This window comes from Callospermophilus lateralis, chromosome 2 (genome assembly GCF_048772815.1).
Source record: "Callospermophilus lateralis isolate mCalLat2 chromosome 2, mCalLat2.hap1, whole genome shotgun sequence".
Lineage (NCBI taxonomy): Eukaryota > Metazoa > Chordata > Mammalia > Rodentia > Sciuridae > Callospermophilus > Callospermophilus lateralis.
Genome location: NC_135306.1, coordinates 53,986,835 through 54,001,769, shown reverse-complemented (window position 1 = coordinate 54,001,769; position 14,935 = coordinate 53,986,835). Strand labels below are relative to the sequence as shown.

Sequence of the window (14,935 nt, the reverse complement as noted above, 5' to 3'; positions counted from 1 at the left end):
TCACACCGGCCAAAAAAGCAATTGAATCATAGTACTACTATATATGGACACTTTTGATTCTCCAATCCCAGTAGACCATTTGATGACTTTTCAGATATACCTGTCATTGAAAGAGAAACAGGGAGGAGTGGTTATTGTGTAGAGCAGCTCCCTATCATAAGATTCTGTATCTAGGAAATGTAGATGCTTCTTCGTTATGTAGGCCACCTCCGTTTCCTTGACAACCAAATGCCGAGAAACCCCAGGAGCCTCTTTTGGAAGCTGGTCATCCACTGGAGTGATATGGATGGTCACCACCTGGAATGAAAATACACTATTCATTTAGAAAACACTAAAGAGGATGTCCCACAACCACCTAGTCACAGTTAAGATGACATTCAAAAACTGTCATTGATAATACACTTCTGTCAAATGATTCAGGAGCTATTAAGGAGGTGACCTAAAAATGGAACGTCCTTTACTCACTGGATATTGTATTTTTAAAACATAATTATCACAATTATAGTTAATTCAATCAGAAGGGCTATTGAAAGGGCCTAGAAAGCACAAAATGGGATCTTGATTTTGTTTTCCATCTCCCAACAATCTGTGCTTTCTCTGATACTTCCTACTACTCAATCATTGATCCTAGCAACATTAACATACCTCTTGATTCCTCCTTCTCCACTCACATTGAACACATCTCCAAGATTCTACTTGTAAAATCTCCCTTAGAGAAACTTCCCCAACCTGCAGGTGTCATTCCTACTTACACTGGCCTAGATCTTATCACTTCTTCCTTGACTGCTCCAGTCTTCTGTTAGCCCTAACACCAATCACTAATCTAGGTTTTTCATATCTCTAGTGTTATCTTTTAAAAATGCAAGTCAAGCCTCCTTAAAAATCTTAAACAAGCACCCAGGAAATATAGAAGTATTCAAAATCCTTATCCTGGCATTTGAGATCCTTCACACATTCTCTATTTTAAACTATATTTTTTACCAACTTTCAACATTAATTCAAAACTCTTGTTGCACACAGTGGTGGACCTTGGCTAGCCCCTAAGGACATGTCTATGTTTTGTATCATGTTTCTTCAATCTACTTCACTCTGCTCTTGCTTTCTTTAGCAATCTGTCTCTATCACCCTTAAAGGCTCTTCTTCAAAACATTCTTCAATTTCTCAGTTGGAATTCATTGTGTTCTGAATTTTGTCCTAAGCATTCTAAAAATATTTCCTTGTTATCAATGTATATAGTACCAGCCTAAAGTATACCTTATTATGGTTTAAATGCTGTGTCCCCTCCAAAATCAATGTTAAAACTTAATCTCCAATGCAATGGTGTGAAGAGGTGGGGCTTTCATGGGGCAGTTGTGTCATGAGGGCTCTGCCATGGATCAGTGCTTTATAAAAAGGCTTGAGGCATGAATTCATCCTTCCATCCTTTCTGCTTTGTAAAGATGCAGCATTCACCCTCTCCAAAGGATGCAGCAACAAGGAGCCATCTTAGAAGCAGAGAGCAGCCCTCACCAGATATCGAAACAGCTGGTGCCTCGATCCTGAACTTTCCATCCAGAATTTTGAGGATTATGTTTCTAGTATTTATTAATTACCCATTCTCAGATATTTTGTTATAGCATTGTGAATATGACTAAGGCATCACTTAAATAACATACTTATGTCATCATCTTATATTGTCTTTTTCTTAGACTGAAAATTTCATGAGGACAGGATCATGGTAGAGTACAAACTACATTAAATGAAATAGTAAGCAATTAAAGTCCTTAGTGTGCTGTTCACATACTTGCAGTTAATTGACCTTGAACATGTTACTCAACTTTTTTGCTGTCAATTTTCTTTTTTCTAAGTTAAGCTAAATATCAACCTCACAAAATTCTACAAAGATCAAATATCATTATGTAGTTCAGATGTCTGGCATGTGGGTAGATGCTCAATGAATATTACACTCATCTCTGTATCTCCACAACATCTTGCACAATACCTTGTGGAGAGGAGGCACTTCATCAACGACACTAACTGAATCAGTCAACAGACCCTGTTGGTGATTTTAAGCAGTCTAAACCACACTCACAGGTTTGGGTCATGCTAGATAGTAAGAAGAACTGGCCAAGCTGCTTTTGCCATCACCATCAAATCTTTAGAGTAACCCATGCTTGGTTACAAGAAAGCTGTGACTTCCTCCCTCTGGAAATGGCACACTGCATATTGCTTAATATTGTGGGTCTTTTCACATTCTGCCACATGAAAATATTCTTACCTTGGTTTTGATTTATTTTGATGTTGTCATTGAAGCACAGATCAGCAATGACAATTTTGTCTATAACAATGGTGTTCACAATACCAATTTGAAAATGAAGATAATTCTCTTTAGACTAACATGAAAATCAGAAATTAAAACATGATTAAGCTTTTGTTATGATATAAAAAAAGACCTAAACATCTGTCACAACCTATAAGCTGTGCTCTCTGGCGGAGATCATTTAACCTCTTGGGGACTCAATTTTCTTCTTTTTCTGTGCATAAGACAATAACAATGGCTATTATTATGAGATATATTGTCAGGATCAAACAAGACAGCAGCACAGTGAGTACTAGGACTTAGTAGGTGCTCACAAAGTTAATTCCTTGTCTATATTCTTTCATTATTTTTACAAAAGCTTACAGATGTTTACTATCCATTATGAAGCATTTTTGATAATTAAAAACTAAAGCCGGTTATCAAAATAAAGGAACACAATGATAGTCATTTCTCTAGTCTCCTGGAATCTGTGTCATGATTTTTTTCTCTAATTATAGTATTTTGCTAATCTACAAAGTTCAGAAATTCTCTATGGGACCTCCCAGCCATACTGTGGATCAGTGAGTCCCCACTTAATTGAAAAACTGGATTTAATAAGGAAACAATAGTTATTGTGCCTTCAAAGAGACCATTTTCCATGCTAATTTATTCTCCAACGTATTCTTTATGTAAAAAGAATGTACAACCATGCCTTTTTATACCCCTGTAGTAATTCTTGGTGGGCACATTTTTCAACATGCTTTATGATTGCCTAAGTTGATGTTTCTTTAAATATTTATGCATGTTCAAACAATTATTGTGTGTGTGTCTGTGGGTGACAAAAATCCTATTTTAACAAAATCCACAGAGAAATAAAGCATTCTCTTTGTACTGAAATCTGGTTGTAACAAAAGACATTATTAAACACCCATTCCCTGGCAAAGAGTGGAGAACTAGTGCTCAAGCCGATCCCTAGGCCCTTTGCCTGCTATATTCCCCCAACTCCCTGCAGTCCACTTGTAGACACAAGCACACACAGACTTGTAAGGAACCGGAACATAATCAGAAAGTGAAAAATCAGTATTCAAAATGACATAGTCTGACCTTGGCCTCAAATTCAGGCTCCAATATAATATTCTCCCAGCTGGCACCTGACTTTCTTATAGGCCTGAATTCATGATCCTTCCTCTGCCCTAAACTCTGATTCCTGCCTGATTGTTATTTTGCTTCTTCCTTTGAGAATATTCAGAATTATTTCTCACTCTTGTGAACTACTTCCAGGGTCTTTTGCCCACCCTTCTAGGTATAGTAGTTTGTGCCAAATTTTTAGGGAAAGACACTAAGTGTTTTTTAACAAGGTGACTTTAAGATGCTGTTGAGATAGACATGTAGTGGTGTCAGATGAAGGTGAGGACATACACAAGTGTAAGCTAGAGAAATAGTCATCCTCTGGTATCTGCAGAGAACAGGCTCCTGGACCCCTCACGGATGACAAATCTGTGGATGTTCAAGTCCCTTATATAAAATAGAATGGTATTTTCATAAAAGTTAGGCACATCCTCCCATAAGCTTCAAATCATTTCTAGATTTCTTATCATATCTAATAGGGTATAAATACTAGTAGTATTGTTTAGAGAATAATAATGAGGAAAAAATAGTCTACATTTTCAGTACAGATCCAATTCTTTTTCTAATATTCTCTATCTTCAGTTGGTTGAATTTGTGAATGCAAAACAGACAGACAGCCAACTTATTTGGGAGCCAGAGGATATGTGGTACATAAAGACAGAACAAATGTGTAGACTTGTCTGTCTCTTAAAATAAGTTAAGAAGGAAGTAGGGCTGGAACACTGATGCATGCAGGTAAACCCTGCAACTTGGGAGGCTGAGGCAGGAGGATAGCAAATTCCAGGCCAGCCTCAGCAACTTGGCAAATCCCTCACTGAGTGAGACCCTGTCTCAAAATAAAATAAAAAGGCTGGGGATTTAGCTCAGTGGTAAAGTGCCCCTGGATTCTATCCCCAGTACTACCAAAGAAAAATTATTATTATTATATTTATATATATAAATCATATATATGTATATATAATACATATATACACACACATATAAAATAATTTAAAGAAGGAAGCAGATGAAAATGTTATTATGACCTCTTTAAAAATTTATCCATCATAGGGATAAACTTATATAAGCAGATCTACAAAGTTTAATCTGGTTTATTTGACCAGACTTAGAAATAATTCTCTTTGATTGTTTCTATTACCTTGGACCTTACTGCAGAGATATCTCACATTCATATTTGTGCATATGACACCATGATGTATAAAATATGCAGCAACAAAAGAAGATAAAAGAAGTCAGCTGGGTATGGTGGTGCACACCTGTAATCCCAACGCTCAGGAGGCTGAAGGAGGATCATAAATTCAAAGCCAGCCTCAGCAATTTGTCAAGGTCCTGAGCAAATCAGCAAGATCCTGTCTCAAAATAAAAAATAAAAAAGGCTGGGGATGTGGCTCAGTGGGTAAGCACCCCTGGGTTCAATCCCTGGTACCAAAAAAGGAAAAGGAGAAGTCCTAAAGATTTACTTTTAAAAAGACACAGAGTCTTCTGAAAGTAATATGGTGTTCTAACTCAGGTTGAAAAGATACAAAGGATTAAGAAATAAATCCTATTAATAATTTCCATTTTAATTTATCAAGTCAATTAAGGAATCAAAAAAAATTAACAAAGAAATGCAGTATAATATAGTGATGAAAAGAAAGGGCTGTTATTTGAAAAGTATTTGACTAGTTAGTCCAAAGGAAGATGAACTGAGAGTTTTATTCATTCCTCAATCCATCTTAAAAGGAATAGTGGATATCCCTCAATTTCAAAGCTCCCTGACATCATTCTTTCTTATCATCTCCTTCCATTAAATCATCTTAGCAGACAGATCAATAGCTCAATCATCTGTACATTAGCTAATCTCAGTGACTGTGAAATTATGAGAAGATATCATATGACAAACAAGACACATGCTTTCAGCAGTCATTCTAGAACAGGTTTGAGATTTGCTTCCATCCATAAACATGTTACCTTTGAAGATAATAGGTATAAAATTCTTGGCACAAAATGCCATATATAGTAGATGTTTACTTAATTTTGGCTGTCCTTGATTGTTTTATTTGTTGTTTTTATATACACATTACAGTAGGATGTATTTTGACATATTATATATACATTGGGTATAATCTATGTGGCTTCATCACTATAGTAAGCTGATTTCAAGTCCTTTGGATATACACCAAGGAGTAGGATAACTGGCCTATTCTATTTTTGTGTCAACACCATGCCATTTTTCTTACTATATTCCTGTAGTATAATTTGAAGTCTTGTTTCATGATGCCTTCTGCATTACTTTTCTCACTAAGGACTGCTTTGGCTATTCTTGGCCTCCTGTTTTTCCAAATGAATTTTATGATTGTTTTTTCTATTTCTATGAAGAACATCACTGGAATTTTAATGGGAATTGTATTAAATCTGTGTAGCACTTTGGGTAGTATGGTCATTTGACAATATTAATTCTGCCTATCAGGGCTGGGGTTATAGTCAGTGGTAGAACGCTTGCCTTGTATGTGTGAAGCCCTCAGCATCACATAAAGATAAACAAATAAAAATAAAGTTATTGTGTCCATATACAACTAAAAAATTTTTTAAAAAAATAATTCTGCCTACCCAAGAAAATGAGAAATCTTTCCATTTTCTAAGACCTTCTTCAATTTCTTTCATTAGCATTCTGTAGTTTTCATTGTAGAGGTCTTTCACCTCCTTTTTTAGATTGATCCCCAAGTTTTTTGTTGTTGTCGTTGTTGTTATTTGAAAGTTGTTTTTTTTGTTTTTTGGTTTTTTGGTTTTTTTTTTTGAGGCTATTGTGAATGGAATAGTTTTCCTGATTTCTCTCTTTCAGCTGATTCACCATGGGTGTATAGGAATGCAATTGATTTACAACTGTTAATTTTTATATCCTGCTACTTTGCTGAATTTATTTCTGAGTTCAAGAAGCTTTTTGGTGGAGGTTTTTTGAAATTTTTATATTTCTTCTAAATACAGAATAATGTCATCTGCAAACAGGGATAAGTTAAGCTCTTCTTTTCCTATTTGTATCCCTTTAATATTTTCCTAGTAATTGCTCTGGCTAGGGTTTCAAGGACAATATTTAATAGATGTCTTGTCCCAGTTTTTAGAGGGAATACATCCAATTTTTCTTCATTTGGAATGATATTGGGCAGAGGTTTAGTGTACCTTTTACAATGTTAAGGATGCTCCTACTATCTCTGGTTTTTCTAGTGTCTTGAACATGAATGAATGCTGAATTTTGTGAAACTTTTCTGCATCTGTTGAGATAATCATGTGATTCTTGTCTTTAAGTCTATTGATGTGATGAATTACATTTCTTTATTTCCATATATTGAATCATCTTTGCATCCCTGGAATGAACCTCACTTGATCATGGTGCACCACCTTTTTATATGTTTTTGTATATGATTTGCCAGTATTTTAATGAGAATTTTTGCATCCATGTTCATCAGGGATATTGTCTGAGTTCCTTCCTTGAGGTGTCTTTGTCAGGTTTTGGTATCAGGGTGAAACTAGCTCATAGAATGAGTTTGGAAGGACTCCCTCTTTTTCTATTTCATAGAATAATTTGAGGAGTATTGGTGTAAGTTCTTCTTTGGAGGTCTGGTAGAACTTAGCTGAAAATACATCTGGTATTGGGCTTTTCTGTGTTGGTAAGCTTCTTATGCTATCTTCAATTTCATTGCTTGAAATTGATCTGTTTAAATTTTCTATATCCCATTGATTCAATTTGGATAGGTCATATGTCTCTAGAAATTTGTCAGTGTCTTCAAGATTTTCTTTTATTGGAGTACAGATTTTCAAAGTAGCTTCTGATTATTGTCTGTATTTTAATAATATCCATGGTGATATTTCCTTTTCACCACAAATTTTAGTGGTTTGAGTTTTCTCTCTTTTTTTTCCATTAGCTTGGCTAAGAGTTTATCAATTTTGTTTATTTTTTCCAAATCCAACTTTTTGTTTTGTCTATTTTTTGAGTTGTTTTGTTATTATTGTTTCAATTTCATTGATTTGTGCTCTGATTTTAATTATTTCCCATCTTCTATCGCTTTTACTGTTGATTTGTCTTTCTTTTTATAGGGCTTTGAAATGTAATGTTAGGTTATTTATTTGGTGACATTCTATTCTTTTAAAGTATGCACCCAGTAAAATGAACTTTCCTCTTAGAACTGCCTTCATAGTATCCCAGAGATTTTGACAAGTTGTGTCATGATTCTCATTTACCTCTGAATATTTTTTTTATTTCACCCCTCATTTTTTTCTACTATCTACTGGTCATTCAATAGTGAATCATTTAGTCTTCAGTTGTTAGAGTAGCTTCTATTTTTTATTTCAATGTTGATTTCTAATTTCATTCTATTATTATCTGATAGAATGTAAGGTATTACCTCTAGTTTTTGGGTTTGTTTTTGATTTTGTTTTTTGTATTTTCTAAGAGTTGCTTTGTGGCCTTAAAATATGGTCTGTTTTATAGAGGATCCATGTACTTCTGAGAAGAAAGTGCTTTCAGTCCTTAATGGATGAAATATTCTACATTTGTCAGTTAAGTCTAAATTATTAATTGTATTTTTTAGTTCTATAGCTTCTTTATTTAGTTTTTGTTTGGAGGATGTATCTAGTGATGAGAGATGCAAGTTAAAGTAACCAAGTATTATTGTGTTGTGGTCTATTTTATTCTTGAAATTGAAAAGGGTTTGTTTGATGTATGTAGGTGCTCCACTGTTTGGGACATAGACACTTACAATTATTATGTCTTGTTGATGTATGGTTTCCTTAAGCAGTAAGAAATGATCTTTTTGGTCCCTTCTGATTAGCTTTGGTTTGAAGTCCACTTTATCTGATATGAGGATAGAAACCCTTGCTCAGTTGCAAGATCCATGTGGATGATACGTTTTCCCCCATCCTTTTACACAGTCTGTGAATGTCTTTGATTATGAGGTGAGTGTCTTGGTGATAACATATTATTGGGTCTTGCTTTTTAATCCAATCTGCCAATCTGTGTCTTTTGTTGATGAATTATGCCATTTATATTCAATGTTATTATTGAGATATGATTTTATTCCCTGTGATTTTAATTTATTTATTTTTAATTTGAATTAGTATCTCCTTTGATTGATTATGCTTCTAATGTAGCTGGTTTTCACTTTTATTTTTCATTTCTTCTTCATGAAATACTTTATTGAGTATATTTTGTAGTGCAGGCATTCTGGTTGTGAATTCTTTTAACTTTTGTTCATCATGACAGGTTTTTATTTTGTAACCAATTCTGAAGCTTATTTTACTGAGTTGGTATTCTTGTTGGCATCCATTTTCTTTCAGAGATTAGAATATATTATTCTAAGACTTTCTAGCTTTGAGGGTCTGGGTTAAGAAACCAGCTGAGACTCAAATTGGTTTCCCTGTAAATTTTGCCTGTCACTTTTCTTTGGAAGGCTTTAAAATTCTATCCTTATTCTGATTAACTTTGGTTTGAAGTCCACTTTATCTGATATGAGGATAGAAACCCTATGGTAGGCATTTTCACAGTGTGCGTTGGTGTGGGTCTGTTATAATTTTGTCTATTTGAGGTCCTGTAAGCTTCCTGCATTTGGTTTTCCATTTTATTCTTAAGGTTTAGGAAATTTTTAAACATTATTTCACTGAAAAGATTATGTATTCCTTTGGTTTGAATCTCCAAGCATTCATCTATCCTGATAAATCTTAATGGGTCTTTTCATGTTATCCCATATTGCTTGAAATTTCTCTTCATGGTCTCTTAACATTTTATCCCATGTTCAACTTTATCTTCTTGATCATATATTTTTTCTTCTTTGCCTGAAACTGTCTTCCAGGTTGCCTAGTGTATTGGTGATGCTTTCAATTGAATTCTTAATTTGTTTATTGTTATCTTCATTTCAAGGATTTCTGACTGATTCTTCTTCAGGATCTCTATTTCCTCGTTGAAGTGATCTTTTACTTATTGTACTTTCTCTCTGATTTCATTTCTTACATCATCTTTTATCTCACAGATCAGTTTAATCATGAACTTTCTGAACTATATTTCTGACATTTCCTACACTGTGGTATCAATGGAGTCTACTGTTGAGGTAGTTTGTGTTGTTTGGGATGGTTTGTTCCCTTGATTTTTATATCGTTTGTATATCTACCCATCTATCTGGATGGATCTGATGCTGCAGAGTTTCTACCTTATGGGTTTATAGTGTCCCAATCTAGTACCTCACAGATTGGTGAGGGGGGTGACAGTAACAATGTATGCAGACAATATATAGGAGTAGAGTAGGTCCTATTTTGATGTCTAGTTCCTATTTTGATATCTAGTGTTATTGGTATAATATGTAGGAATAGTGGGATCAGCAATTTCCATCAGTAAAAACAGTTCATAATCACGTATTATGTCTGGCTTAAATCAAACAATAGATATTGTCTTTGCCTTCTGCTGTATTGATTATTGCTTGTCATTGGTGGTAGGGGTAGACATTATGTACCTCAAGTAGTATTAAGAAGTGTTAAGGATAGAGTTGAGTATAAGGAAAGAAGAAAAGAAAGGAGGGTAAAAAAGTGTTTGCAATTTCAAAGGGTAAATAGGACAGATGCAGTGATAACTTAGGATATGCTGTTAGTCTGAAAGGGGATGAAAAATAGAAGAATATAAAGGAGGAAAGAGAGAATGGAATTTGGATATGAGGAATAGAGAAATGAGAAGGGGAGACAAGAGAGAGAGAGAGAGAGAGAGTAGTGATAAAAATGATATGAAACAAAATCCGAACAAGTTAATCCTAAGTCATAACCCTTAAAATATAGAACATGAAAAAGTAACACCTTTGGGGAAAAAATGAAATAAAGAAGAAAAAAGAAAAACAAGGCTAGAAATGAGGAGAAACAAGTATAAATATGTGTAAGAGTTCTTGAATCAGTCAGTATACCTTCAAATAAAACAAAAGTTCAATATGGAAACTTCAAATCAAAAGGCAACACAGAACTACTGCCATGACAAACAAGTCACAAGAACCAAAAAAAGAAAAAAAAGATAGAGATAGATAGATAGATAGATTAATCAATTGATCTTGGTGAAACATTAAGAATTTAAGGAGTTGTATCTACTATGGTGAACAAAATAGTCAGTAAGCACATGTGTTCACTGACTGTGCCCACCTGGTTTTCTTTTCATTTCTTCTTGAGGTATGAGCCATGGGTTGTGCATCCTTCCTTTTATTGTGTTACTCACCATGTTGAAGGTTGGGGTTTAAGACTTTCTAATTTCTCTTCTTGGGAGAATAGTGTAGGTAGGCCAGGCTGCAGAGTGGAGGTAAAGTGGTGTGCTGGGGAACCTGGACTATGGGTGGATAGGAAAGCAGCTGGCCCATCCAGGTGGCAGGTGGATCTGGGCCTGGCACTGGATCCTGTGAGGCTGTATGCTGGATTGGGCGAGCCTGACAACTAAGCAGCATGTGGGGCAAGTTGGGGCCCAGCCATATCAGGGGCCTACCTGTTCTGCACCAGGTGGGTCAGGCCCAGTATCTACGGGCCAGCCATGAAGCTGTGTGCTAGACCAGGTGGGTCTGGTGGTGAAGCAGTGGCCTGGCATGCAGAGCTGTGGGCCCATGGCTATGCTGTGGGCCTAATCTCAGAGCAATGGGCTGGGTTGGGGGCCAGGAAGGGATTGAGGCTGGGACACTGTGGACTGGGGAGCCTGAGAGCCTGTTGATGCCAGACTGATGCCAGACCTGGCAGTTCCCAGGGACCAGTGGATGCCAGACTTGGGAGGGAGTAAGGGACTAGGTTGGGGCCAGGACCCAGCGAATGCCAGCCCCAGGGGCCCCAGGAACCCAGTGGGTGCTGGACCAGCTGGCTGTGTGAGCTGAGAGAAAAAAGGCCTCACACTCTCTTTTCTAACCTTCTAACCCACTAAAACCAGCCCCATCAGTCCCCATGAGCCACAGGACTCACAGAGCTGGGAAGAGCCCAGCTCTCTCCAGCCTCTCTAACCTATGTTCCCCTGGGCAAAATGCTCCTGGTTTCTGACTTTCCACAGGTGCTAGGCTCAGATAAGCCCACACCGGCCTAATTATTATGTCACACTCTCACAATAATTCTGTAAGTAAGATTCTATTATTACCTGTTTTACATACAAGGAAAAAAGAGCACAGGTTGCCCAGTTAGTATCAAGATCAGGAGGAAACTTGTGCAGTCTAACTCAAGAGTTTATATTTTAACTGAGATAAGTATTTTCTTGAATGTCAGGAAGCAAGCAAAGTTTTCAAGATGTTTTATATAAAAGGGTCCCAAAATTAAGTAATGTTGAATTCATAGACAATCACAAAACTCTTTAAAAAGAAAGTACTCAGGCAGGCATGGTAGTGCATGCCTGTGATCTCAGTGGCTCAGGAGACTGAGGCAGGAGGATTGAAAGTTCAAAGCCAGTCTCAGCAACAGTGGGGTGCTAAGCAACTCAGTGCTTGAGTGCCCCTGGGTTCAATCTCCCATACCCCCTCCCCCCAAAAAGCTTAAGTAGTCACATTGCAAAGAAACCTGACTTATTTTGCTTAATCCATTGCTTCTCAAACTTTGAGCCTCACAACCTGTTTTTGCATACTTTCTAAAGACAACTCACAGAGCTGATAACTATGTAGAAGACATTGGATAAGTGTTCAGAAATAGTTTCTTACCTGTGGCACTGAGAGATTTGGAGGTTCGTGGCTATCCCACAGGACAAATTCGAAAGAATCTTCAAAGATTTCTCCACCGAAGTGACGATAATAAATGATCCCATTAAACAGATCCCTCTGAAGAAAGCCAGAGACAGGATAGCCTAACGGGTCCACAAAATACCACACACTTTTAGGTGTCTGGGCACAATGGTATGGGACTTACCTCCCCAAGTCTTCTCTGCTTAGTAGGTTATATGCACTCAAAGAATCAGCTTAAATGTTTTGTTTTTTTTTTTAATCAAAGCTTATAAATAACAATACAGTCAAGCTAAAATGTCTACCTGTCTCTTAATATGTAGAAAAGCTACCACTGGAAAAATATTTCAAGAAACATAGTCTTACTTCAAAAGAACCAAGTAACATTACTTACTCAATTCCTATTTGGTCAAACCTCTGGCCTACCTACTTCAAGAAGTACTTATAAAATGATTATCAGTATGTGTCAATCATCTAGAACAGGCGTAATGTCTCCCTTTGGACTTATCTGTTCTGTCACTTTGCTTGCTAACTTAACTTTTCATAGTGCAGTGGTTACCTTGAGGCTTAGCTCTAGAATTTTCTAGATGCACAACCTTAGCTATATTAATTTCTCCGAGTCTCAGCCTTCCCATCTAAAAAAATGGGAATTATAATAGTATTTTACTTTACACATATGATGTCTACCTTGGCACAAGGTATTCTGGGACACAATTTCAACAAACTCACAGGAGCGCAGAACGTTCTCTATTGAAGAATCGGTTCCACTCAATCTTAACTGCCTAGAACTTACCTATCCGCCCTGGCCCTGGCTTCTTCATGATCTCTCCAGCCTGCGGGGGTTTTGTGATGTTGAAGAAGATGTAGTCGTCACTGGAGTCCATGTCTGAGGCTCTCAGCATGGAACCCTGCACCAGGATGGTCTGTCCTTCCTCCAGTTCAATCACAACATTGGTTATGAGGAACGGGGGACTGTCATCCTTGGGCAAGATGTTGATAGGAAACTTGTGCCGGGTGCTGTGATGACCATCGAAGATCCTGAAGACCACAAAGTCTTTAGTGGAGTCGCTGTCGTCGTGGTGATAGCGAACAACTCCGGTCTGAAGGTCAGCCACAGTGAAGAGAAATCCTTTCCCCCCTGGAGGAGACAGCAGAGATGAAGCCGAGGGCAAGGGAGCCCAGAGGCAGCTGCTGTGAGGAAGGCTTCACCGCAGGAGAGGTGTGAAGGAAAGAGGTGCTGCCTGACCTCCCTGGCTGGGAGAGACGGCACCGATGCTCCTTGACTTACAGTGGGATTATGCACCAGTAAAGCCATCACGAGCCAAAAATATCATAAATCAAAAACTCCTTTAGACCAGCCATGTTGGTACACATCTGTTAATCTCAGCAACTTGAAAGGCTGAGGCAGGGGGATCACAAGTTCAAGGCCAATGTCAGCAACTTAGCAAGACCCTGTCTCAAAATTTTTAAAAATGGCACTGGGGATTGAACTCAGCAGCACTTTACCACTGAACTACATTCCCAGCCCTTTTTAATTATTTGTTTTTTATTGTGAGACAGGTTCTTGCTGAATTGCTGAGGTTGGCCTCAAAGTTGCAATCCTCCTATCTCAGTCTCCTGCGTTGCTGGGATTACAGAAATGAGCCACCACGCCTAGCTCAACATAAAATTTAAGAAATGGTCTGGGGATGTAGTTCAGTGGTAGAGCACTTGGAGTTCAATCGCCAGTATCTTTATTTCAGAGTCAGTCTCTCTCTCTCCTCTCTCTCTCTCCTCTCTCTCTCTCTCTCTCTCTCTCTCTCTCTCTCTCTCTCTCTCTCTCTCTCCCTCTCTCTCATGCCTTTAACAGCTCCAACAAACCACTCAAAAAAGCATCCTAAGTCAGGGACTGTCTGTGGATTGTTCAGCAGGGCTCTGGGACACCATATCATTGGGGCAAGCTATTTATTTGATTCATCTGTAAAACAGGGATAACTATACTGTGACAGTAAACTTTAAATGCCAACTTAACTGGCCTAAGGGATGCCCAGATATCTGTTAAAAAACAAACATTATTTCTGCATATTTCTGTGAGGACGGTATTTCTGGAAGAGATTAGTATTTAAATCAGTAGTCTGAGCAATGATCTGTCCTCATCAGTGTGGGTGGTTATCATTCAATCTGTTGAGGACAGAATAAGTCAAAATGGCAGAGGAACGGTGATCTCTCCCCCCCCCCCCCCTCTCTCTCTCTCTCTCTCTCTCGTGTAGGAACATCCACCTTTTTCTACACTCCAACATCAGAGATCCTGGTTCTTGGGCCTTGGACCTTCAGACTCTGTAACTCCTGCCAGCCAATCTCCCGTCTCCCCCTGCCAAAATCCTCCTTGCTTCTCAGGCCTTTGGCCTTGGATTGGGAGTTACACCATCAGCTGCCCTTGTTCTTGGAACTTGAGTTAGAACTGAATTATTCCTTGGGCCTTTCTGGTTCTCCAACAGCATTATCATGATACTTCTCAGTCTCCATAATTGCATAAGCCAATTCCCTTAATGAATCTTCTCTTGTATGTACTGATAAACATCCTATTGGTTTTCTCTGGAGATCACTGATGTTAGTAATACAAATTCCTACCTGTGTTTTGTAGCAAGGATGAGAGAACCTAAACAATAGAGAGCCTATAATAAACACTGTTTACTCTCCAATTTATTGTTGGTATTCTGCCTGGCAGCAGTTCCTGTAGGAGGGATCTCAAACCAACAGCATCAGCACTATCTGGGAAACTATTAGAAATGCACATTCTCAGGCTCTGCCCTGGACCTACTGAATCATTAATTCAGCAGATGGGACATAATGATCTGTGTCTAATCAAGTCCTT

General features: G+C 37.7%; 1 protein-coding gene across 1 annotated transcript in view; it reads right to left on the bottom strand.

Annotated features, from left to right (window-relative positions):
- Frem1 (FRAS1 related extracellular matrix 1) overlaps window positions 1-14,935 on the bottom strand; it is a 124,506-nt gene that overhangs the window by 83,477 nt on the left and 26,094 nt on the right. Inside the window, exons 8-10 of the mRNA XM_076843420.2 lie at window positions 12,875-13,219; window positions 12,064-12,206; window positions 101-297 (exon numbers count right to left, since the gene is read on the bottom strand). Coding sequence (XP_076699535.2) covers window positions 101-297; window positions 12,064-12,206; window positions 12,875-13,219 — 685 coding nt within the window. The remainder of the gene's footprint in view (window positions 1-100; window positions 298-12,063; window positions 12,207-12,874; window positions 13,220-14,935) is intronic.